The sequence below is a fragment of the Homarus americanus genome, unplaced genomic scaffold (genome assembly GCF_018991925.1).
Source record: "Homarus americanus isolate GMGI-L3 unplaced genomic scaffold, GMGI_Hamer_2.0 scaffold9477, whole genome shotgun sequence".
Lineage (NCBI taxonomy): Eukaryota > Metazoa > Arthropoda > Malacostraca > Decapoda > Nephropidae > Homarus > Homarus americanus.
In genome coordinates, this window is record NW_024725943.1 from 4025 (window position 1) to 31465 (window position 27441).

Consider the following 27441-nt stretch of genomic DNA (forward strand, 5'->3'; position numbering starts at 1 on the left):
TGTTGGGTGGTGTTACACTGTTGGGTGGTGTTACTGTTGGGTGGTGTTACACTGTTGGGTGGTGTTATATGTCAGAGAGTGAGGTTGTTGTAAGGAGATTTAATAATACAAAAGTTACATGTAACAAAATAATGGTGTAAAACATAAAAATAACTCTTCATTACATATATACTGTACTGTACTGCATAACTGTTACATGATTGACAATACAAACATGATAAAGAGATTATTGTTCTTATTATTAAACAACATCTTCCCTTGAGGGAATTGAAGCTAATGTGAGTCTGAGGACACCGCAGTTCGTTAACAGGTAGCGGTAAAATTAACTAATTCCAAATTATAAATTAATTTTATTGGAATTTGTTAATTTACCGCCACACCACCTCGCTAAGCACTGTACTGCGGTGTCCCCAGACTCATTTAGTTTAAAACTCGGTTGAAACACCATTTGACTTCTTCTATGAAGATGTTGTTTAATAATACTGTATTATAACCATTATCTTATACTAGAGTCTTCAAGCCACAAGGAATAGTTACTTACTCTCCGGGCAGGTAAGTTAATGCCGGCAGCCAGGGTTGAGGTGCAGCACAAGCAACACAGTGTGCCCATCAAGTAACCTTCCTCCAGCAGCCGCTTCTCACCTTCCAATAAACCTGCCCAAAACCATTAATCATCATTAATTTGTATACACACAGAAAATAATGAATGCCACAGTCAATACTTGGGTGAAAGACAGCCCCAAACATTGTACAGCTGTACTGCATCAAACAGAAACTTCCTCATACTTTACATATAAGCCACTACCCCAGGTCATGCTCACACACTACAGGCACCATTATCTTCCTCACTTCCGTCGTTTTCCTGGCTTCCACTCAGCCGCCATTACCTGATGGCAGCACTCCATACCACATTGACTCTTGCAGTCTATTTCATCAGGTTCTTAACTCTAAGGTCATGTCTCACAGCCTCTCCCAATATTCTTCACTTGTGAACTGGTCTGCTCTGGGAGTTGTATACTGATGACTTAGTCAGGGCCGCATTAAAAACGGTGCCCGAGGAGCCCGGTCCGGGGCCCTGGTCCAGGGGCGCGCTTGAGCTTGCAAATATTTGTTATAATAATAATAATAATGTAAACTTTGCAGCCCATTACATTGCAGCATAAATAGTAAATGTTTGCAGAACTGTACGGTGGTCGCTCGGTTAACGAATGCCTCGGTTAACGAAATTTCGGTTACAATTACCTTCCATAAGAATCTTCACTTCACGAAAAAAATTTGGTTAAAATTCCTTACAATTTTCCCAAACGTTTTCGCCTGCTCACCAGCTGTAGTATTAGTCCGCCAATACAGTACAATAATCGGTTCTAGGGCTTAAATTCGTTACCATTTGAGTAAATATCAAGAAGGTTGTACTATTCAATAATTTTAAAAGTTTTATATAAATATTTTTAGTCATTTTAACAATTATTGAACATAATTGAAGTACAGGAAACTAGCAGAAACAGAGAGGTTACTTCTCATTTGGATCAGGGAAAACAAATGAAAGGTGATTCAGTTTCTACAGAATTTATTTGTGAAAGAGCAAGGGAGATTTACGAACATTTAAAGGAAGATCAACCTGGTTCTTCTGGCACAGAGTTCAAGATTTTGGGCAAGCAAGGGCTGGTTTGAAAAATTTAAGAAAAGAAGTGACATTTATAGTGTTGTTAAACATAGGTGAAGCTGCCAGTGCAGATAAAGAAGGAGCAGCAAGATTTGAAGTGGAGTTCAAGGAACTGGTGGATGAAGAAAATTATCTTCAACAGCAAGTGTTCAATGTGGACGAAACTGGGCTGTTCTGGAAGAAAATGACCTAAAGGACATTCATCACCAGAGATGAAGCCTCTTTACCTGGGCATAAACCCATGAAGGACCGTCTCACTCTATTGCTTGGTGCCAGTGTTTCAGGGGATTTCCGACTGAAGCCTATGCTTGTATACCACTCTGAGAACCCCAGGGTGTTCAAGCAACAAAAGGTGGTAAGAGGACAACTTGGAGTTTATTGGAAGTCCAACCGTAAGGCATGGGTAACAAGACAGCTCTTTAATGAATGGGCTGTTGAGGTGTTTTGCCTTCTGTGAAGAGTTACCTAACCACCAATAAACCTCCTTTAAAGGCTCTTCTCCTCATGGATAATGCCCCTGGTCATGACCCTGACCTTGCCAGCACTTTGGAGGCTCAATTTGACTTTGTCAAAGTGTTGTTTTTGCCTCCCAACACTACATCAATTATACAGTCAATGGACCAGAATGTGATCAGCAACTTCAAGAAGCTGTACAGGAAGAAAATGTTCAGGTGTCATCAGGCAACTTCCACTGATCCTGAACTAACACTGGCACAGTTCTGTGGAGACACAATTTAACATCCTGGGCTGTAAAATTGATTGTGTCCTCATGGCGAGAAGTCTCCATTAGATCCCTCAATTCTGCATGGAAAGCACTGTGGCCAATCAGCAGTATTTTGAGGAATGACAGAGTTGGACGAGGAGATTGTGTCCATTGGTCAGTCATTGGGCCTCGAAGTGGAGGAGGTTGATGTGGAAGAGCTTGTGATGTCTCATGAGCAGGAACTAACTCCTGATGACTTGCAGCAACTGAATGAGATGTTAGAGGCTGACAGTGGTGAGGAGGAAAGGGAAAGTGATGACCATATGTCTACTTCAGATTTGAAAGATATTGTTCACTACAGTGAGTTCTGCTATAATGGCGTGTTTTGACTCGCGAATTGGCTCTAACGCGATTGATGAATAGAGGAACAATATTTGCAAAACGCGAATGCGTTTCCTCTAACGCGATTCCACTCGAACGGTTGTTGTGGCTTGGCGCGGGGTTATGCAGCGCTTACAGTTCACGTTCGATATCACATGTTCAATTGAGTTATGTGTTTTGTTTGTGAACAATTGCAGAAATAATGTATGTAATATTTATGTATACAGTATACCTGTACAGTATAATAAATTGCAAAATTTTAAATAAGAGAAAATCAAATTATGTAGCATTTTACACCCGCGCTCTCTTTACATCACACACAGTGTTTACAGTTCACATTCGACATCACATGTTCAATTGATTTATGTTTTGTTTGTGAAGAATTGCAGAAATAATTTACTGTGATATACCGTTTTGTCAACCCCCTTCAGATATAGGTTTAATTCCTATTTTTTGACCAAGAAATCGTTAATTTATGAATATTCCTCGCTTATAGGCTTCCACCCAAGTTTTTGAGGGCAAAGGAACAACAAAACCTTCATAAAAACACTACATCCTATAAACTTGTTTCTATCATTTATTATTACGACACTTTACACTGAAACGCTGGTAGTTTCAACAAAAATATTGCATATTTCCTTAATTCAAGCATTTATTCGTCAATTAGGATGGAATATTATTGGTAATACAACAGTTTTTAACCAAAACCATTCGAAAAGCTTATTACGTAACATATTTTGAAATCTAAAGAAAGCAAAAAGTCATTGTTTTCGCTACACTCTTATCCTACTTTCCACTGTAATATTTACGCTATTTCAGCAAAAAAAATATTACATTTTGCGGAATGCATTATATTAAATCCACAGTATAAATAGAATATCACTAATATAACAGTATTTTTAACCAAAAAACTATTAAAAAACGAGTAAATATATCTTGAACATCGGAAGGTTTGGTAAAGTCTTTTTGTTTTATCATGTAGCGTTTATCTTAATTTATACTGAAATACAGGCATGCTATAACGAATCTAATTGTCTTAGAACCTTGTTCAAGCATAGCATTCGCTCGTTATAGGATTAATCTGTTCCAGGCCCCCAAATACAAACTACTTAACACTGAAAAAAATATAACATAAAAATTGTAAAATTGTAAAAAACGGCACAACATGCATCTAAACCCTGGAAACAGTATCATTATTGCTTGTAATAAAAAAACAATAAATTAGTAAAAAAAAAAAAAATTATTTTTTTTTTAAATAATGTTCGTTGTAGGAGTTTGCCTCGTTATAGCATTCTCAATTTTATAGGTAAAAACCGTCATATAGGAATATTCGTAGTAGGATCCGGGTTTCATAGCATAAATTCCCACTGTACATCATGTTTCGCAAACTACTATTTATTTCTTTCTGGAGAATATAGAAATGTAATATTTTGCTGAAATGACGTGACGTGATTATAGTGCGGGAAGGGATAAAATCAAGACAAAAACAATTACTTTCGCTTTTCATGGAAAAGATGAAAGATGTTACCAGATTGCTGAATGGTTTTCAGTTAAAAACTGTTGTATTACAACAATATTTCTATCCTAATTCACTTGGGATGTAACAGTTTTTAACTGAAAACGATTTAAAAACACGCGGTACTGGGTTTAGCTGATATGGCAGAGCCCTGGTCACGGAGGGGCTTTGTTTATCGCCCTTCTTGCCAGCTTTTAATTTTAGCACACGTTGAAATTGTGTTTACCGCATATTCTTATTTTGCTTTTATTTTCCAGAAATATGACAAGTTTAAAGTATAATACAATGTTACGGCATTTCTTTAATCTCTATGGGGCATTCATTTTTAAAATACAGAAGACACTCAAACATATACTAGTATTTCACGGTTATTTATGGACTCTCCCGGGCCAAAAAAGGACCAAACAGCTGGTACTTTTCCCTCAGCCCTACCAAAAATAGCGCCCAACGACATCTTTCTTGTTTATCTTCTTCCAATTTTCACTTAACTGGTATTTTTTACTTCATATTGCCTACATCAGATAAAACTACAGTAATTGGAGGTTAGACACTGTTATAAATTTGATTATCGGTCTTCCAGCAGGTGTCAAGTAGAATCCACCTGACCTTACTAACAGTGTTGCAAGTCAGACAATATTTTTTTTAATCATCCATGTGCACGAAAGGATGGATGGATGTGGTCATGCATACAAATATGGCTTAAAAATAGTCTGGAACTTAGACCAGGGGATCAAGCAAAAGAAAAAGTCTTTTTTGGGTGGATATGTTTCAGTCACATCTGTTGACAGTGTTATCATGATTAGGTGCCGAAAACACTGATACAGCTGTATTCCTGGTGGATTAACAAGTCTTGTCCAACCACTGGATGTTTCCCATAAACAAACCATTTAAAGATGCGTAAGAGTGAAGTGGAACAACTGGACAGAAGGTATAAGACATACACAAAGGAGGCAACATCCAAGCTCCATCACTAGCAACATTATGTGAATAGATTGTAGAGGCCTGGGATGCAATCAGACCAGAAATTAGGTGGGAATCTTTTAAGAATGTGATTTCGAATGTTTGATGGAAATAGAAGACTACTTCTGTTGTGGGATTATGAGGCTAATGAGAGCGGACGAGGATGAAGATATTGGATGATCCTATGGCTGATGATGGTGTTGATCCATATGACGATGTTGTTCAAGGAGAGGACTGGGAGGAGCCACTTGGTGCTGCAGATATAAGGAAAATGATTTTGATGGATTTTAATGAAAATATTCAGAAATAGTGGTATCGTGAGTATTTATTCAAGTCAATTAGGATAGAATATTATTGTAATACAACAGTTTTTAACTGAAAACCATTCAAAAAGCGTATTACGGTAAAATCTTTGAATCTATTTAAAGAAAGTGAGTCATTGTTTTCGCCACAATTTTATCCCACTTCCACTGTAATGATGTTTATTTCAGCAAAATATTACATTTGTATATTTATTTCTGAGAATATATTCATTCAGGCACAGTTAAGGTAAAATATATTTGCAATGTAATATTTTAATGAAAATATTTATAAATATAAGTATCGATTTTTTCTTTTTGTTTCCAAATTTAATTAATAACGATTGATGTTTCAAAATTTAATTAACAAAAAATTTGTATCTATAAATAAAATTTCAAAAAAGAATACTTTATGTTGCATACTCCTGTGCATACTATACTATGTATTTACATTGGGCTTCATATGATGACGCAAGAGATCTGCCCGGCAACTGTACCGACACTCACAGCGGCAGTGCTAAAAGGCCGTTTTCCATTGTTTACTGGTAGCTGGTAAATATTTTTCAACCTAACGAAACTATTATCCGGGATAGAGATAGAGGCCCCCCCCACTTTTTGCCAAAATTTGTCTTAAGAACTTCTATGCTACACAGTATATCGGTATGTAATATTTATGTGTGTGATGTAAACAGGCTTCAGCCTCTCTCTCTCTCTGTATGAATGGAATTAAGTGGTTTACAGTAAGTAATCTGATATCGTAACATTACTAGGCTGAAAGGCGCCTAATACTACTTAAACACATCAAAACTATGTTAATTGATCACTGTATAATAAATTCATTCACTCATATATTTCAAATTCCCTTATCATCCTGTGTTACAGAAATACTTGAGTCCCTGAAGTACACAAAAAAACGGAGGACTAAGACATCCTGAAGTGGGTAGAGAGCGGACATCTCTACTGGGGGCTAAGCGTTTCTCATGTTTGTGGGCTGTAGCATAATATGAATAATACCGTATATCTCGGCCTCCAAGGTAACAGGGTGTATAAACGCACTAAAATTTCCATTTAAAGGCTATTTAGGCTCTATTAAACAGTATAAGCAGGTACCCCCAATGTGACACTTACCATTGGGAGCTTACTGACCAGTAGTCCTTTACAACACCATCCTGTTGACCAGTGCTGTTTACATCCTTGGTTTTTTAAATAAGGCCAATTCACTTCAAGTAATCTCATCAAATGTTACCCTTTGGTGTAGTGTAAACACTAGTAGCGTCACTTAGCGTCTGTTATTTAACTGGAACTAATGTGGGTGTCGAGAGTAAAATTTTTCCATTTACAGTCAACCTAACTTTCACGCTTACCCTGCGAAACCGGAATGCTCACATTCCGCGGTCGTCATGCCCCTTTGCGGGAGAAGTGCGAGCAGGATTACTACAAATCGCCCAGTCATCAAAACATTACGAGATCTTCACCCACCACCCACCACAGCCGGCCCAAGTCAGTGATAGTGATAATTATAGAGAGGATATGGACTTATATGGACTTTGAGGGGTTTGACTAAGAGGCCCTGCAAGCCTCTGTGGTGGATAGTGATGCAATTGATACAAGTAATACAGGTGAGGGCCAATAATCTGCCTCTGCCTGGAACCAACCCCCATCCCGTGTGCCCCAGCCATCTTTTCTACTAATGTAAGTGTTAAAAAACCTAATATTATTGACATTTCTCTTAATATTAATTGTGTGTGCATACCATCATAAAATTAAAAGTTATTTTCTAGGTATTGTGTCTGGAAAAGTGGAGTTTGAAGTTCAGCCCGGTCTCTATTCAATTAACCCCCTATGTTATATTGTTCCCTAGCGTTTCTCACTTCTGCGGGCCGCCATGGGTTGAATTAACCGAGTAAAGTGAGGGTTCACTGTACTTGAAATGGATTTACTGATTTATTTGTTTATTTATTTATTTATAATATACAGTTGGGTCTTCATTTACGAGGTCAATTGAACCTCTTTAGGCAGCGTAAAACGAGAAACACATAAATGAAATAACAGAACATATGGGATTAATTGAAATAGAACGAACTGACTGCTTAGTCAAATAACATCAGGCTGAAACAGGCCCTACAGAGGCATGCAGGGCCTCTTTGTCAAACCCCTCAAAGTCCATATAAGTCCATATTCTCACTATCACTGACTTGGGCCGGCTGCGGTGGGTGGCAGGTGAAGAACTCGGTAATGTTTTGATGACTGGGCGACCTTGTGCGCACCCTGCCCACGCCGCTTCCGCGTAAATGACCAAATTTGCTGCGTAAATCAAGCATTTCAATTCTGGCAAGGCACCGCGTAGATGACAAAACGCGTAAACCAAAATCGCGTAAATCTAGACTCAACTGTACTGTAATATATTAAACACACTGCAAGTATTTTCTTAAATTTATAAACTTGTTTTGGGTCAAAGGGAGGCTACCATTATACCTGGTAGGTGAAGTTGACCTGATACATTTATGGTGATCATTAAGGATCAAACTCCGAATCAGATGACCTGACTTCGTCTTCATTCTCATCCAAAAATTTACCACTGTTGATAGTTTCAAGAATTAACACAGTCATTTACTGAATATTCTTTGTAAAAAAATAAATTTTAAGTTAATTATTTAAAGGAGATAAGTATTATGATCAGTAAGTATACCGATACCGTATATCACGGCCTATAAGGCGGCGGGGTGCATAAGACGCCCCCCCCAAATTTCCATTTAAAAAGTAGCTTTTGAGCTCTATTTGCTGTATAAGACCAGTACCCCAAATGTGACACTTACCCACTGACTCAGTAGTCCTTTACCAACCATCCTTGATTTTTTAAAATAAGGCCAATTCACTTCAAGTAATGTCATCAAATTATACCCGCTGGTGTAGTGTAAACACTAGTGACGTCACTGAAGCGTGGTGGGAGTGTTCCCTCGTCTCGGTGGTGTGGCTGTGTTCCGACTATTTATACAACATGTGATTCAACAGCAACCACCGTATTCTAATTGTGGTGTTTCATTAGGATTTGAGTGAAAAAGGTTACCAGTATGTACTTACTACATACATTTATTACACAAATATATATATATATATATATATATATATATATATATATATATATATATATATATATATATATATATATATATATATATATATATATATATATATATATATATATATATATATATATATATATATATATATATATATATATATATATATATATATATATATATATATATATATACTATGTACAAAAAATGAATGTTCAATGAATTATTTATGGTGCATTAGGGTACTGGCCACTTCAGATGGGCTATAAATAGCCTTGTTATCTCCCCTCCATCTCACCCTGAGCCAGACGGAAGCGTCTTGGTAAATAACATGTTTGCTTATTTTCCATTTACTTTAAATAGATTTACCGAATTATTTGTTTTATTTATTTATTTATAATATACTGTAATATATTAAACACACTGTAATTATTTTCTTTAATTTATAAACTGTTTTGCGACAAAGGAATGTTCTCCAGTAGTGTTTCATTAGGATTTGAGTGAAAAAATATTACGTACTTACGCAATTGTTCCTCTTACTTTGACAACACAACATACATACAGTATATTATTTCTCAGTTTTGATCTTTTTTTTTAATTTTTGTATTTATTTATAGTTAGTTACTTAAAATAAGGCCAATTCACTTCAAGTAATGGCATCAAATATTACCAGCTGGTGTAGTGTAAACACTAGTGACGTCACTTGAGCGTCTGTAATTAACCGTCGATAGTTTCAAGAATTAATGCACTCATTTACTGAATATTCTTTGTAAAAAAATATAATTTAAATCAATTATTTATAGGAGATAAATATTATTATGAGTAAATATACCGATACCAGTATGCATTACTGACCACCTCCACGGCTAAAAATAGCCCAATCTCGCGGTCACTTTGCCTTTCTTGTCTCCTCACTGGCAAATGGGGGGGGGCGTGGGGAGGGGTGTGTGATGATAGCTGTGTTTATTACAGGGGTATAAATCTCTTTTACGGTATGTTAGACAGGTTTATAATACATTTTTATTATTTTAATATACCGGTAATCTTAATTTGAATCCAGCTTGCCAAACGTAAGTTTCAGTATAAAATAATTAGTGGTAAGACCTTGTGAGTGGCTTACGATGTTTTCATCACCACTCTTGACACACTAAACCACAATATTTAAGAGGTAAGAATTTTAAACTTGGTGGTTTAGACGACCCCCTAACTTTGGGCAGATTTTTTTAATGTTCAAATTTCGTCTTATAGGCCGTGATATACGTATGCATTACTGACCACCTCGAACACAAAGACGGCTAAAAATAGCCCTACCTCACCCTCTTACAGCTGGTCACTTTCTCTTTCTTGTCTCGTCACTACCAAATGGCGGGGGTGCGTGATGATAGCTGTGTTTATTACCGGGGTATAGTGTTCTTTTACGGTATGTTACACAGGTTTATAATACATTTTTATTATTTTAATATACAGTACCGGTAATCATATTTTTAATCAGGCTTCCCAAACGTAAGTTTCAGTATAAAATAATTAGTGGTAGGGCCATGTGAGTGGTTTACGATGTTCTCCATCACCACTCTTGACACGCTAAACCACAAAATTTAACAGGTAAGAATTTTATACCTGGTGCTTAAGACGACCCCTAATTTTGGGCTGATTTTTTTAAGGTTCAAATTCCGTCTTATAGGCCGAGATATACGGTATGGAAATTACAATTTACGTATATATATACAGTCATGCACCGGTTAACGTCCTAAATACGTTCTTGGAAATGTGACGTTAACCGAAATGGATGTTGTCTGATCATCACATAAACTTTTTATTTATACAGTGACCCCTCGTTTAACGAACACCTCGGTTAACGTAATTTCGATTAACGAACTGCCTTCCATAAGGATCTTCAATTCGGTTAACGAAAAAAATTTCGCTTAACGAACTTCTTACGAACCGACCTCAACATGTTTTCGCTTGCACTGACCGGGCAACCAGCTTTAGTATCAGTCCGCCAATACATTAATCGGTTCTAGGGCTTAAATTCCTTACTATTTTAGTAAATATCAAGAAGTTTATACTATTCAATAATTTTAAAAGTTTAATATTCAATTTTTTAGTCATTTTAACAATTATTGAGCAAAATTGAAGGTAAAGTGACTAGTTTAATGCGCGGCATCCAGCCTCTTAACACAGCAAACAGGCGTCAGTCTCTCTCTGTTTTCACTGGAGGTAACATCTTGCTTGAGACTCTCTTCAACTAAACGCTTTTTTTCTGTGTTTCCAAGCAAATTATTGGTCATTTTGAAAATTATTTTACATATTGACAATATATAGTGCAGTGCAGTGTTATTTTAAAGAAAATATTCTTTATTTACAGCTAGTTTAACTTTGAAAAATACGTGTTGCCATTGTTTGAATCCAGCATGGGGCCTAAGAGATCAAGAAAAGCGATTTCAATCCAAATAAAGCAGGAAATAATAAAAAAACACGAACAAGGTATTAAATCAAATGCGCTATGCAAAGAATATGGCATGTCGGCATCAACTGTGTCGACAATTCTTGCACAAAAAGACAAATTTAAGGAAGTGAACGTGAGAGACAAATCTACAAGAGTGTTTAAAAGTAGATCCCTAATCGTAGAAACTGAGAGGTTACTTATCATCTGGATTATGGAAAAACAGATGAAAAGTGATTCAGTTTCTGGTGATTTCATTTGTGAAAGAGCCAGGGAGATTTATGAACATTTAAAGGCAGATCAACCTGGTTCTTCAGGAACAGAATTTGAAGATTTTCGGGCTAGCAAAGGCTGGTTCGAAAAATTTAAGAAAAGAAGTGACATTTTAAGTGTTGTTAGGCATGGTGAAGCTGCTAGTGCTGATAAAGAAGGGGCAGCAAATTTTTAGTTGAATTTAAAAAACTGATGGAAGAAGAATATTATCTTCCACAGCAAGTGTTCAATGTGGACGAAACTGGGCTGTTCTGGAAAAAGATGCCCAAAAGAACATTCATCACCAAAGATGAAGCCTCTTTACCTGGGCATAAACCCATGAAGGACCGTCTCACTCTACTGCTTGGTGCCAATGCTTCAGGGGATTTCCGACTGAAGCCTATGCTTGTCTACCACTCTGAAAACCCCAGGGTGTTCAAGCAACAGAAAGTGGTAAGAACAATGCTTGGAGTTTATTGGAAGTCCAACCGTAAGGCATGGGTGACAAGACAGTTCTTTAATGAATGGGCTGTTGATGTGTTTTGCCCCTCTGTCAAGATCTACCTAACCACCAATAAACTTCCTTTAAAGGCTCTTCTCCTCATGGATAATGCTCCTGGTCATGACCCTGACCTTGCCAGAAATTTGGAGTATCAATTTGACTTTGTGAAAGTGTTGTTTTTGCCTCCAAACACTACATCACTCATACAGCCAATGGACCAGAATGTAATCAGCAACTTCAAGAAGTTGTACATGAAGAAAATGTTTAGGAGGGGTCATCAGGCAACTTCCGCTGATCCTGAACTAACACTGAAACAGTTCTGGAAGACACAATTCAACGTCCTGGAGGCTGTAAAATTTATTGTGTCATCATGGCAAGAAGTCTCCAATAGAACCCTCAATTCTTCATGGAAAGCACTGTGGCCATCAGTAGTCCATGATTTTGAGGGATTTGAGGAGGACACAGAGTTGGACCAGGAGATTGTGTCCATTGGTCACTCATTGGGCCTTGAAGTGGAGGAGAAGGATGTGGAAGAGCTTGTGATGTCTCATGAGGAGGAACTTACTCCTGATGACTTGAAGGAACTGGATGAGATGTTACGGGTAGAGGCTGACAGTGGTGAGGAGGAAATTGAAAGTGATGACCATATGTCAGCTAAACAGTTGAAAGATGTGATTTACCACTGGGAGAAGTTCAGGGAACTGGCTTCAAAGCACCCAGAAGTGGAAAAAACTGAACTAACTTTGTGTCATGTTGAGGACTCAGTGGTCTCCTTCTTTAAACATAAGTTAATGGTGAGGAGGAAAGATGCCCCACAGACCACAATTGACACTTTCTTCAGTAAAAGGCAGAGGGAACAAGATGCTAGCGCTCAGCCTTCCACTTCAAGAAGGAGAGAGGATGTTCATGGAGGAGAATCTGTCAGTCCAGAGGTTCCTGACATTTTCATGGAAGGTGACTCACCTTCCAAGAAGTAGTAAAATGCTTCTCCTCCACCCCCACTTCCTTCTCTTCTCCCTTCTCCTCCTGCACCTCCCACTTCAAATGCACATCATCACCATCATTCAGGAGCCTTCTACATACACACCTCAAAGTAAGTAAATTTTTCCGCCATTTTTGTTGAAGTTAGGAAATTTTCGGTGAGCTGGAACCAATTACCCAAAAACCCATTGAAACAATGGTTTCGGTTAACGAACGACCTTATGGAACGGATTGAGTTCGTTAATGGAGGGGCCACTGTACTTATGTGTATGTGGAATACTATATAAGTACATATACACTTTTACTGTTAAATCACTACTGTCATGTGATACAGGTGATTAATTTTTATCTCTTATGCAAAATACATGAAGTTTATATTAAAATTATTCACTGTTTTACAAGGATTCCAGCAACGCCGAGCAGATGGGGGAGAGCGAGCGAGGTGGCGTGGGGGGAGGGGAGGTAGTACGTTTGACAGTTGGCACAGGCCCAGGTCTAACGCGTGTATATTTATCAGTTCTTAAGTGACTAAGCTTCTCTCTTATAAAAAGCCAGTGAGATAACCTGGGTGAATATAATTAACCTAGCTGGGATTCTTGTAACATACTGATTAATTTGAATATAATCATGCTATAATTTGCACTAGACAAAACAATTTTAATACCGTAATCAAATTAGTACATGTGCACTCCAGCTTTGCAGTACGAAATCTATGTAAATCTACCCAAAAATACAGTTGAAAAACTTTTTTATAAAATGTACTACAGTACTGTACACTAATGTACAAAATTTTTTATCTCTTGAGCAAAATATATGACCTTTATATTCAAATTATTGGCTGTCTTGCAAGGATTCCAGCAATGCAAATTATAATCTCCTAACTTTAGTCTGAGATATTATATAAGAAAAAGCCTAAAAGCCTGGTTGGTGGTGGGGGGGGGAGGACGTAGCCAGCTACGCCACCCAGCGAGGGGTTGGTGGGGGGGTTGAGGTGATAAGTTTGAGGCGAAGGTCTCTGTGTGTTTATTTAACAGTCCTACTAAGCTTCTCTCATTTTAAAATGCCAGTGATTGACCTAGGAGAATATAATTAACATTGCTGGGATTCTTGTAAGATACTGATTTACTTTAATATAAACATGTTGTAATTCGCACTAGACATAACAATTTTAGTACCGTAATCAAATTAGTACATGTGCACTCCAGCTTTGCACTAAAGTCATTTACAGTATTTCTTTTACGTTTTTTTTTACTATGGTATCTGCATGTAAATGTATGAAAATAAATGAAGAAATTTATGTAAATCTACTCAAAAATACAGAAGAAATTTTCTTTATAAAATGTACTACAGTATTGTACACTATTGTACTACATTTTTTATATCTTGAGCAAAATATATGACGCTTATATTCAAATTAATCTCTGTCTTGCAAGGATTTCAGCACTGCAAATTATATTATCCTAACTTTAGTCTTAGATATTATATAAAATAAACATAAAGAAATCACCAATCTTTTGTCTGGGAACACAAGGAAGGAGGTAGCCAGCCGAGCGTGAGGTGAGGTGACAGTGTCTTTATTTATTTGAGATAAGATTTGACAGTTGGCGCTGAAGGCCTGGGTGTTTATTTATCATTACTTAAGAGTGACTAAACTCTTCTCATAATTTGCCACCCAAACAACCTGGGTGAATATAACTTACATAGCTTGGATTCTTGTAAGATAGTAATTTATTTGAATACCTGTATAAACAAGCTATACAGGTATTTGCAATAGACATAACAATTTCAGTACCGTAATCATTTAGTACATGTACAATACAGGATTGCACTTAGGTCCATTGTTAACCGAGGGACCACTGTATTGCAGTGAACTTGTACTGTACAATATTGACTAAATTCACGAGATAACGTACACAACTAATGAAACACAGAGGTTAGGAAGGATAATAAAATAAAATAATGTCTACAATTGCTAATATATTGAAGTAAAAAAAATACAGATACAGTATAATATACATACAGCAAAACAGGTACAGTACAGTACAGTATAGTAAAATTAAACACTACACTGTTCACTGATTGAGAAGTAACTGCAGTATCGTATCCTTAAATCTGATGGATTTTTCTTACGTTTTACTTTGAAAATTAAATTTTACATTTCACTTATTTAACTTAAGTATAGTATACAATTTACATATACATTACACAATTTTTAAGCCATTCCTGGATCATCAACATCACTGTCACTGCTATCAATTTGATACACAGGTTCCTCAGTTGCAGCTTCAATGACGATATCATCTGTAGCATGTGAGGGGCCTGGCTGAGGTTTGTCGTGGGGATGACTTGTTTTTTTTTTTTTAAATGTCGAGCGTTGTTTGTTTTGTCAGCTTTTTCTTCTCCTCGTAGATTTGACGATTTGCGGCAAACACTGCATGTGCATTCCTTTCTATGAGTGAGAAGCGTTCAGTGTTGGGGTCCATCTCTTCGGCACTTTTCAGCAAAGTGTTAAGGTTGGAGAAGAACTTAGATAACCCCTTTACAGTGAACTTCTTTGGTATCTCCTCCACCTACTCCTCGCTTTCCTTTTCCCTTGCCTCTTCTTCAGCTATTCGATGTTCCTGTAACTCTAACAACTCTTCGTTGGTTAATTCTTCAGGAACAATGTCTAGCAGTTCTTCTATATCGTTGTCGTCCATGCCGAGGTTCAGCTCGTTTGCCATGTTCACAAGATTGTTAGTAATTTTCTCGAGTTCTGTGATTGTCTCAAAACCCCTGAAATCGTTCACATATCTCCTCAATATTTTTTTCCACACTCCGTTCATACATTGTTTTGTGACATCATCCTAGGCCCAAGCAATGTTCTTGATGCAGTCGTACATGTTGTATTCTCTCAAAAACTCCCTCAGTGTCTTCTCGCCATCATCCGTTGCAGAAATAGCCATTACAAAGGTCCTCCTGAGATAGTAGGACTTGAAAGCTGCAATAGCCCCTTGATCCATAGGCTGAATCAAAGAGGTGGTATTCGGCGGCAGAAAAACCACTTTGATGTTGGGGTGGAGGTCACCAATGAAGGGGGGTGACCTGGAGCATTGTCCAAAATCAACAAAATTTTGAACTCTATCCCTTCTTCTTTGCAGTTTTTTCAAGGTCACTAGCATAGCAGTTGCGAAGAGCATCCTGGAACAATGCTTGCATCATCCATGACTTTTGGTTGGCTCTATAATACACTGGTAACGTATGTTTGTTGACTTTTTTAAAAGCCCTGGGGTTTTTACTATGCCACACCACAAAAGGTTTCAACTTGAATCCGGTAACACTCCCGCCCAACATAACAGTCACTCGATCCTTGAATGCCTTAAAGCCTTGCATCGACTTGGCCTCCTTGTGTATGAATGACCTTTCGGGCATCCTCTTCCACAACAACAAGGTTTCGTCCATATTAATTATTTGCTGGGGCAAATATCCTCCCTCGACGATAAGGTTGTCCAAGGTTTCGATGAATTCCGCCGTGCCTGCAGAATCCGCACTCGCTGACTCGCCGCTGACCTTGACGTTATGTAGCCCATAGCGATGTTTAAAGCGCTTAAACCAGCCAGAGCTTGCGAAAAACTCTCTGTCGTAGTCGGCTCCTGCTTGTTGCTTCAACATCTCGAACAAACTTTTTGCTTTGGCCGTGATGGTTAGCGTGCTGAATGGGACCCGAATTTGAGTCTGGTCTTCAATCCAGGTCATCAGCATCTTTTCCATATTTGATATCGGCCCCTCTCGAAACTTGGTCAAACTTGTTGCCTTCAGTGAAGCCGATCCTTTTACCGCTTCAAGAATCTTCTCTCTGTTTTTCATTATCGTCGTGATCGTAGAGTGTGACTATGCCGAAATCACGTGCGATATCATTCACAGATTTACCGCCGTCACGCTGTCTTATTATTTTCTGCTTCTCCTCCAAATTAATACTCTTGCGTTGTTTCTTGCTGCTGCTACCACTAGGGCTGGTTGAGCTGCGTTTGGGACCCATAATTAACTTTAGGGTGGACTGATTTTAATAAAATCAAATGAAGACAATGGAATATTAACGTTCACGATACGCTGAGGTAATGAAGAATGGACGATGATGATGTGACGCTGCCGAGAGCAAAAACAAAGCCTAAACTGTTATACAGTTTGTAAACTTTTTATTTCGTAAGTAAAGAAATCAAATTAAAAGTAATGTACTGTACACTACAATAGACAAAAAACAGAAACAGTAACATATACATTTCTTATATCTATCAAAACATTATGGATATATAGTTACTGTACTGTATCATTATACGCCTGGCAGCACAAACGATAAGAATATGCGATGCATACGTGACGCAAACGTGACTGTGCCCACTCTAGGGCCATTTGGTTCACTACTTCACATTATTTGAATGATTTTTTTTCAATTTCAATTGTTTATTCCTTGATACAGGAAGCAGGATCCTAGTGCTGTCACTTGGTACCCCTGTACCATAACACCAGAAGCAACTGGCCAGTGTCACAAGTATATACAGTACAGTACAGTACAGTCATCCCTTGGTTATCGCGCCTAATTGGGACCCCCCCCCCCCGTTTCCCATTTTACGACCATTTATACCCACTAAATATATATATAATGTTATGGTAAATATCATAAACACACATAGGCATGGCTAGGATTATTACAAAGTGATGAAAAGGGTACGCTTAATACTGTAGTCCACAAAACATGTAGCTATGCTTTTTTTATTTGGTCCCCCGTCATACGAGTCCGTTTTCTTTCACTTCAGGACGCCTGAGTCGTCCGTTTTCTCTTAATCTTAGAGTGCAGTACACCAATGACTTCTTTATTTCTTAGTAATGACACAGAATTTGAAATTGCAACTGGGACAATCCCAAAACCAGAAATTTGATATGGACAGTTCAGATTTTGTCCGCTTTATCCGAAATCCGGATTAAAGGGGTCCGAATTAACGAGGGTCTACTGTACCATAATTCTAAAGCATAGAATCATACTCATTCAATGAACAATAAACTTAGTAAAGACAAAATCCAATGATAAATATGAATGTCACGCCGAGCAGCTCTCACACAACACACCCAAGCAGGTACGTGGCGATCGAACTTGAACACAACGAGACTAAACGAGAGACTGTTGACGCGGCGTATTTCTGCTCCGGGGTGGGGAGGGGTGTGTGCACTAGCATTCATATTTTGACGAAAAGATAGTGCAAACTGAGAAATACCAGCATATATATTTATTAGTACTATTACTAATATAAGTAATATAATGTGTCCTTGTACAATACAGTGGTCCCTTGGTTAACGAACACAATTCGTTCCTGAAAGTTGTTCGTTAACAGAACCATATTTCAATGGGTTTTTGGTTAATTGGTTCCAACTCACCGAAAATTACCTAAAGTAAAAAAAAAATGCAGTAAAGTACACTTACTTTGAGGTGTGTATGTAGAAGGCTCCTGGATGATGATGCTGATGTGAATTTGAAGTGGGAAGTGGAGGAGGAGAAGGGAGAAGAGAAGGAAGTGGGGGTGGAGGAGAAGCATTTTGCTGTTTCTTGGAAGGTGAGTCACCTTCCATGAAAATGTCAGGAACCTCTGGACTGACAGATTCTCCAGCAGGAACATCCTCTTTCCTTCTTGAAGTGGAAGGCTGAGGGTAGCATCTTTTTCCCGATGCATTTTAGTGAAGAAACAGTCAATTTTTGTTTGTGGGGATTTTCTCCTACAAATCATTAACTCATTTTTTAAGAAGGAGACCACTCTGTCCTCAACATTACACAAAATAGGTTCTGTTTCCACATCTGGGTGTCTTGAATCCAGTTTCCTGAACTTCTTGTAAAACATCGTGTTATAGAAATTCGCGTAATAGAAATAACAGGGCTTATGAAGAAAATAGGGTTAGGTGCAGATTACTCGAAATCGAAAAAAAATTAGTAGTTAGCCTAACACAAAGGATAGCACAGTCTAAATAAATGTTGCATTCATATCTAATAATGAAATCATACAGTAAATGTTACACTTTACCTTGAAAAAATATGAATATAACTTGATGGGGGAGACGGTTCATGTTGAGGTGTCATGCAGACAGGATATGACAGTTGCCATCATCAGTATCATCATCATCAGGTGCAGTTTTTCTTTAGGTCCTCATATATTGGTAAAGCTTTCTCTTTAATGGTGAGGAAGCTGGTCCCACATTGCTTTTTCGTTTGATCTTCTATCCAAGCACTTAGAAGCCATTCCATCTCCTCAAGTTCCTTTGGCCGTGATCTCACACTTTTGCTAGCACTCAAGGTTTTTCCAGCAATACAGCTTGCTTTAATCTTTGCTGCATTGTCTCTAATGGTGCGTAAAGTAGATTCCTTTATTCCCGTTGCACGCGCAATATCACATGTTCTTTCCTTATTTTCAAAAAGATTGACAACATCAAGCTTTTCTTCAAGTGTTATAGCCTTTCTTTTACGATCACCACCGGAAATGCAATCACCAGAACGCTTCCCGGAGATATTCTTCTTTTACATAGTCACAAAATTGGAGAAACAGTAATTGGAAATCACTGAGGACGCTTAAAAACTTCACACGTGTATCAGACTGATCGTGTGGTGTAAACAGAGCACGCGGGTCTAAATCCTACGTATTTTGTTTTTCTCTCTTTTTTAAAATTTTACAATTTACATACAGTATTACCCCGCCTAACGCGGTTTCACTTAACGCGTTTTATCATATACGCGGTGCCTCGCCAGAGCTGAACTTTCACTTAACACGGATTTTTTCCACATATACGCGGTGAGTGTCCGGCTCGAGACGCTATTTTTAGATTTGCCCCACCCTGCCTGACTGCCTGTTTTAGCTCATAAAATTCATACAAATTACCCGGCCAGAATATAATTTATATTTTTGCATTAGACATACAAATTTTAGATAAAAATTTTTCTCAAATTAACTATGTTATCTTTTGTGCAAAATATATGACATTTATATTCAAAATATTCCTGGTCTTACAAGGAATCCAGCAATGTCAATTATATTATCCTAACTTTAATCTGAGGTATTATTTAATACTAAATGTTAAAAACCCTGGAAGGGAGGATTGGTGGGGGGTGGGGGGGAGGGTTGGGACTGACCGCGCGGTTGGAAGAGGGGGGGAGGCAAGGTGGGGTACTTTGATTGACAGATAGTGTTGTGAAGATTATTTTTTTTTTTATTAACTGAAGATATTTGTTTTAGCTCATAAAATTCATACAAATTACCCGGTCAGAATATAATTTACATTGCTGGAATTCTTATAATTTGGTGATCATTTTGAATATAAACATCATATATTTTTCATTAAACATACAAATTTTAGATAAAAATTTTTCTCTAGGTAACTATGTTATCTTTTGTGCAAAATATATGACATTTATATTCAAAATATTCCTGGTCTTACAAGGAATCCAGCAATGTCAATTGTATTATCCTAACTTTAGTTTGAGGTATTATTTATTAAAATTTAGTGGTTTTCCCCCAAAAATTTCTCTGAGAGGGAAGAGCCAGCGAGTGTAGTGTGAGAGAGGGAGGGAGTTGAGTCCATTATTTGAATGGACATTAACTTGGCGACTGTATTTCTCTTAAGTATTAATTGTGTGCATGTACCATCATAAAATTAAGATGTTATTTTTACTACAACATAGGTATGTGCCTTCAAAAAGTGGAGTTTGGGGGTCAGGCCGGTTTCTATTGGAATTAATCCCATATGTTCTGTTGTTCACTTAACGCGGATTTCACTTAACGCGGGACCCTCTGGGTTCAATTGACCGTGTTAAGTGGGGTACAACTGTATACTGTACACATATACTGTATACAGTCATGTGCCGGTTAACGTCCGACCGAACAATGTCCGATCGCATATACGCCCTGCGTCTAAAAAACCGTGACGCCTGCTGGACCACCACTCCACGACCCCCTGACGCAGACACGATGATCCTCCCCATACTGGTCAGATATTATGTGGTAAAGGAATATGCTTCCTACAAATTGACAATAACACATTTGCTGTAATCAGACATATCTAGTTGCCTCAACAATTGCAACCCCAGTTGCAATTTCAAATTCTGTGGCATTACTAAGAATAGTTAAGTCTCTGGTGCACTCTAAGATTAAGAGAGAAGACAGAGGACGCAGGCGTCCTGATGTGAGAGAAAACGGACTCGTATGACGGGGGACCAAATAAAAAAAGTATAGCTACATGTTTTGTGGACTACATTATTAAGCGTACCCTTTTCATCACTTTGTAATACACCTAGCCATGCCTATTTGTGTTTATGATACTTACCATAACATTATATATATATTTAGTGGGTATAAATGGTCATAAAATGGGAGACTTGGGTTTGGGTCTTGGGTGCCTGAACCAATTAGAAAAAATCCCATAGGTTCTGTACTTTCGTTATCGGCGGGGTCCCAATTAGGCGCGATAACCAAGGGATGACTGTACTGTACTGTTTATACTTGTGACACTGGCCAGTTGCTCTGGTGTTATGGTACAGGGGTACCAAGTGACAGCACTAGGATCCCACTTCCTCTATCAAGGAATAAACAATTAAAATTTAAATTGAAAAAAAAAAAAAATAAAATAATGGGACCTAGCGAACCTAAATGGACCTAGAGCGGGCACAGTAGCAACCCTGGCTGGGGCTCTAGAGGGGGCAGTTCAAAAGATATCGAAGTCTTTAAACTGCTAAGAGAACATAGGAGCACGGGGGTGGAGGAGACTGCAGTGGGAGCGGGTAAACAAGGCGAAAGATTACAGGGAAATAGTGTTAGGAATGATGACAAAACTAAATTAGACAGGGAGTTTAAAACTAAACGCGGTAAGGGAAAAGACTCAGAACACGACTAACTTAAATGTATACTACGCGAACAGTAGAAGTATGAGAAACAAAATGGATGATATTAAGGCCTTGGTATGTACCGAAGAAATCGATATAATTGCATTCACTGAAACATGGATCAACCTAGACACACGTGAATTACCAGTCGAATACCAAATTACGGGTTACAAACTGTTCCATACCGATAGGCAGACCAGAAAAGGAGGCGGAGTAGCAATCTATGTTAGGGATAATCTGAAGTGTGAAATAAATAAGGAAATAAAAACTGAGAGGAATACAGAAACAATTTGGATAGAATTAAGCGACGGTCGGGAAAAATTAATCACAGGGTTAATATATAGACCCCCAATCTTGATAGCGTCAATGAGCGACTTATCTGGGATGAAATGCGCAGGGCTTCCATACACAACAAAGTCTGTATAGTAGGCGACTTTAACCTTGGCCAAATAGATTGGACTGTCCTTACGGGTAACTCAGAATCAGAGGATTTTCTCGAGACGATCCAAGACTGTTTCCTAAGTCAACATATAACCGAACCCACACGGGGTAATAATATACTGGATTTAGTTCTGACGAACAGAGAAAACCTCATTAGCAATGTCGAGGTAGGGAACGAACTTGCAAACAGCGATCACAAAGAAATTCGATTCCAGTTAGATTTTCAGGGCAGAAGTAAGGAAAATTCCACTAAAGTACCAGATTTCAGAAGGGCAAACTTTGACAGTTTAAAGAGGCAGCTGAGAGAGAGGGTGTCGCGCTTGGCCGTGAACCTGACAGATGACACCGACCTGATAACGAGATCTGAGATTGCCGAGTTCCACGATAATTTAAATAGTGAGTTACTTAATACACAAAGGCAGAACATACCATACAAAAAACTCAGATCAGACAACAATGACCCTAAATGGATAAATAATTATTTAAAGAACATCATTGGCCAAAGGAAGGCTATAGGTAGAAGGATAAATCGTGGCGAAATTCACCTCCGGGACTATTATAGGGTATTGGCGAGTAGAGTTAAAACCGAGATAAGGAAAGCAAAGAGGAATAACGAGGTAAGGATAGCAAGGGAGGCGAAGACAAACCCCAAGGATTCTACCAAATGTATCAAACTAAAACACGAGAAAAGATTGGACCAATACGGTCAGACTCCGGCGAGCTCACTGATAACGACGGAGAAATGAGCAATAATTTGAATAAATATTTTTCAACAGTTTTCACCACCGAAAATCTAAACATGATACCCGAGGCACCGACTCTATTCAGAGATAGTGAATAAAACAAATTAAGTGAGATAGTAGTGACTAGTAACGATGTTAGTAAGCAAATAGACAAACTAAAGCCTAATAAGTCACCTGGTCCCGATGAGATATTTGCCAGAGTATTAAAGGAATGTAAGGAAGAGCTTAGTATGCCCTTAGCAAAGTTGTTTAACATGTCCTTAAAACAGGTGTAGTACCAGAATCCTGGAGGATAGTGAATGTAATACCGATTTTCAAGAAGGGGGATAGATCACTATCCTCTAACTACCGCCCAATCAGTCTAACATCAATAGTAGGCAAATTACTGGAAGCAATCATTTCAAACTCTATTCGAAATCCACCTGGAGAAGCACCGATTGATCAATGATTCCCAAGCGTGAAAGCTACAAGCGGGCGTTCTGCCTAACTAATCTAATGCTGTTCTTTCATCAGTTTTATCCAGTGGGCCGAGGGCACAATTATGATGTGGTATATCTAGAGCTTTATAAAGCCGACAAGTCCCCAAAGGCAATTAGAAGGTGACTATGGCATCCAAAGGTGACATCCTTAAATGGATTAGGCGTGGTTACAGGACAGGAAACAGCGAGTGAGCATTAACGGCACTAAGTCCCATTGGAGCAACGTCACAAGTGGAGTTCCCCAAGGCTCAGTACTTGGACCATTATTATTTATTATATACATAAGCGACATAGATATCGGCATAGACAGCAACATAAGTAAATTTGCTGATGACACTAAAATAGGACGTGTTATTAAATCTGACGAGGACTCAGCAAAACTACAGGAAGATCTAAACAAATTTTTCGAATGGTCTGAAAAATGGCAGATGAAATTCAACGTGGACAAATGTAAAGTACTCAGTATAGGAAATGTAAACAGGGAAACCAGATTCCTGATGAACAACGATGCCATAGAGAAATCCGACTGCGAGAGAGATTTAGGAGTAATGATAAGTAGGAACCTTAAGCCAAGTAAGCAATGTGTTTTTGCTCGTAACAAGGCTAATAAAGTACTTGAGTTCATACAAAGGAGTGTTAGTTACAAGACTAGCGAGTCGGTCAAAGGCTGTCTTTAGCAACGTGAGGACCACTGTGGATTCTTGGTTCAGTTCTGGTCACCGTGTTACAGAATGGATATAGAGATCCTTGCGGAAAGAATTCAGAGGAGAATGACAAGACTAATCCGGGCATTAGGAACCTTGAGTATATAGAGACAGGTTAAAGCATCTTAATTTGCACTCCCTCGAGAGACGTAGAGCGAGGCGACCTGATAGAGGTGTATAAGTGGAAGACAGGGCTAAACAAAGGGGACATTACAAAGGTACTCAAATTATCCAACCAGGAGCGAACTCGTAACAATGGTTTTAAATTAGACAAATTTAGATTTAGGCGTGAAATAGGTAAACACTGGTTTGGAAACAGAGTAGTGGATGAATGGAACAAGTTACCAAATATCATCATTAACTCGAATACGCTGAATTGCTTCAAACATAGGTTGGATGCTCATATGAGCAATAGGGGTTGGGTGTAAACGGGACTGCCCAGTATGGGCCAATAGGCCCGCTGCAGTTTCCTCCATTCTTATGTTCTTATGTTCAGTCACGTATGCATCGCGTATTCTTATAGATTGTGTTGCCAGGCGTATGTTATCTAGTGAATTTAGTCAATATTGTACAGTAACAATGGACCTAAGTGCAAACCTGTATTGTACATCTACTAAATGATTACGGTACTAAAATTGTTATGTCTATTGCAAATAAAGCTTGTTTATACAGGTATTCAAATAAATTACTATCTTACAAGAATCGCTCCAATGTAAGTTATATTCACCCAGGTCGTTTGGGTGGCAAATTATGAGAAGAGCTTAGTCACTCTTAAGTAATGATAAATAAACACACAGGCAGGCCTTCAGCGCCAACTGTCAAATCTTATCTCAAATAAATAAAAAACAAACGCCAGACATTCTGTCACCTCCCCCCCCTCTTCCCACCCTCCTTGTGTTCCCAGACAAAAGATTGGTGATTTCTTTATGTTTATTTTATATAATATCTCAGACTAAAGTTAGGATAATATAATTTGCATTGCTGAAATCCTTGCAAGACAGATTAATTTGAATATAAGCATCATATATTTTGCTCAAGATATAAAAAATGTAGTACATTAGTGTACAATACTGTAGTACATTTTATAAAAAAAATTTCAACTGTATTTTTGGGTAGATTTACAAAAAAAATTTCTTTTATTTTCATCCCTTTACATGCACACACCATACTAAAACAAACGTAAAAGAAATAAATGACCTTAGTGCAAAGCTGGAGTGCACATGTACTAATTTGATCACGGTACTAAAATTTTTATGTCTAGTGTGAATTACAACATGTTTATATTCAAATAAATCAGTATCTTACAAGAATTCCAGCAATGTTAATTATATTCTCCTAGGTCATATCACTGGCATTTTAAAATGAGAGAAGCTTAGTAGGACTGTTAAATAAACACAACGACCTTCGCCTCAAACTTATCACCTCAACCCCCCCCAACCCCTCGCTGACTGGCTGGCTCCGTCAGTCCCTCCCTCACCCCCAGCCTTTTAGGCTTACAGTTTTTATCTTATAATATCTCAGACTAAAGTTAGGAGATTATAATTTGCATTGCTGGAATCCTTGCAAAACAGCCAATAATTTGAATATAAACGTCATATATTTTGCTCAAGAGATAAAAATTGTTGTACATTAGTGTACAGTACTGTAGTACATTTTATAAAAAAGTTTTTCAACTGTATTTTTGGGTAGATTTACATAGATTTCTTCATTTATTTTCATCCATTTGTATGCACACACCATACTAAAAGAAACGTAATAGAAATAAATGACATTAGTGCAAAGCTGGAGTGCACATGTACTAATTTGATTACGGTACTAAAATTGTTTTGTCTAGTGCAAATTATAGCATGTTTATATTCAAATTAATCAGTATGTTACAAGAATCCCAGCAATGTTAATTATATTCACCCAGGTCATTTCACTGGCTTTTTATAAGAGAGAAGCTTAGTCACTTAAGAACTGCTAAATATACACACGTTAGACCACGCCCCCTCGCTCGCTCCCACCCTCTCTCTCTCTCCCTCAACTGCTCGGCGTTTCTGGAATCCTTGTAAAACAGTGAATAATTTTAATATAAACACTATGTATTTTGCACAAGAGATAAAATTTATCACCTGTATCACATTACAGTAGTGATTTAAGAGTAAAAGTGTATATGTACGTATATAGTATTCCACAAACACGTAAGTAAAAATACAAAGTTTATGTGATGATCGGACAACGTCCATTTCGGTTAACGTCACGTTTCCAAGAACGTATCTAGGACGTTAACCGGCGCATGACTGTACATAAATATTACATAAATTATTTCTGCAATTGTTCACAAACAAAACACATAAATCGATTGAACATGTGATGTTGAACGTGAACTGTAAACACTGCATAACTCCGCGCCAAGCGACTACACTGTAGAGTACACTTTAAACACTACGTATTTTGTTTTTCTTTCTTATTTAAAATTTTACAATTTACATATACTGTACAGGTATTTCTTCACAAACAAAACACATAAATCAATTGAACATGTGATGTCGAACGTGAACTGTAAACATTGCATAATCCCGCGCGAAGCCACAACACTGTACAGTACACTTTAAATGCTACGTATTTAGTTTTTCTTTTATTTAAATTTTTACAATTTACATATACAGTGACCCCTCATTTAACAAACACCTCGGTTAACGTAATTTCGATTAACGAACTGCCTTCCATAAGGATCTTCAATTCGGTTAACGAAAAAAAATTCGGTTAACGAAGTTCTTACGAACCGACCTCAACATGTTTTCGTTTGCACTGGCCGGGCAACCAGCTTTAGTATCAGTCCGCCAATACATTAATCGGTTCTAGGGCTTAAATTCCTAACTATTTTAGTAAATATCAAGAAGTTTATACTATTCAATAATTTTAAAAGTTTAATATTCAATTTTTTAGTCATTTTAACAATTATTGAACATAATTGAAGGTAAAGTGACTAGTTTAAAGCGCAGCATCCAGCCTCTTAACACAGCAAACAGGCGTTAGTCTCTCTGTTTTCACTGGAGGTAACATCTTGCTTGAGACTCTCTTCAACTAAACGCTTTTTTCTGTGTTTCCAAGCAAATTATTGGTCATTTTGAAATATATTTTACATATTGACAATATATAATGCAGTACAGTGTTGATTTAAAGAAAATAATCTTGAAATACACCAAGAGAACTAAAATTTTATGGGTGAAATGGTGCCATGGGGTGACTTCTCTTCCACCCCAATGCCTTCTCTTCTTCCTTCTCCTCCACCCCCATTGTAATTCCCATCATCATCATCATCATCCAGGAGCCTTCTACATACACACCTCAAAGTAAGTGAACTTTTCTACCATTTTTGTTGAATTTAGGAAATTTTCGGTGAGCTGGAACCAATT

The 27441-nt window shown here is 37.8% G+C and overlaps 1 protein-coding gene across 1 annotated transcript in view; it reads right to left on the reverse strand.

The window, feature by feature from the left end:
* Window positions 1–541: 541 nt before the first annotated feature.
* The window catches only part of LOC121865321 (helicase POLQ-like), a gene marked incomplete at its 3' end in the record, with an annotated part of 95467 nt that continues 68567 nt past the window's right edge, over window positions 542–27441 (reverse strand). The window contains 1 exon segment of the mRNA XM_042364660.1: window positions 542–654. Coding sequence (XP_042220594.1) covers window positions 542–654 — 113 coding nt within the window.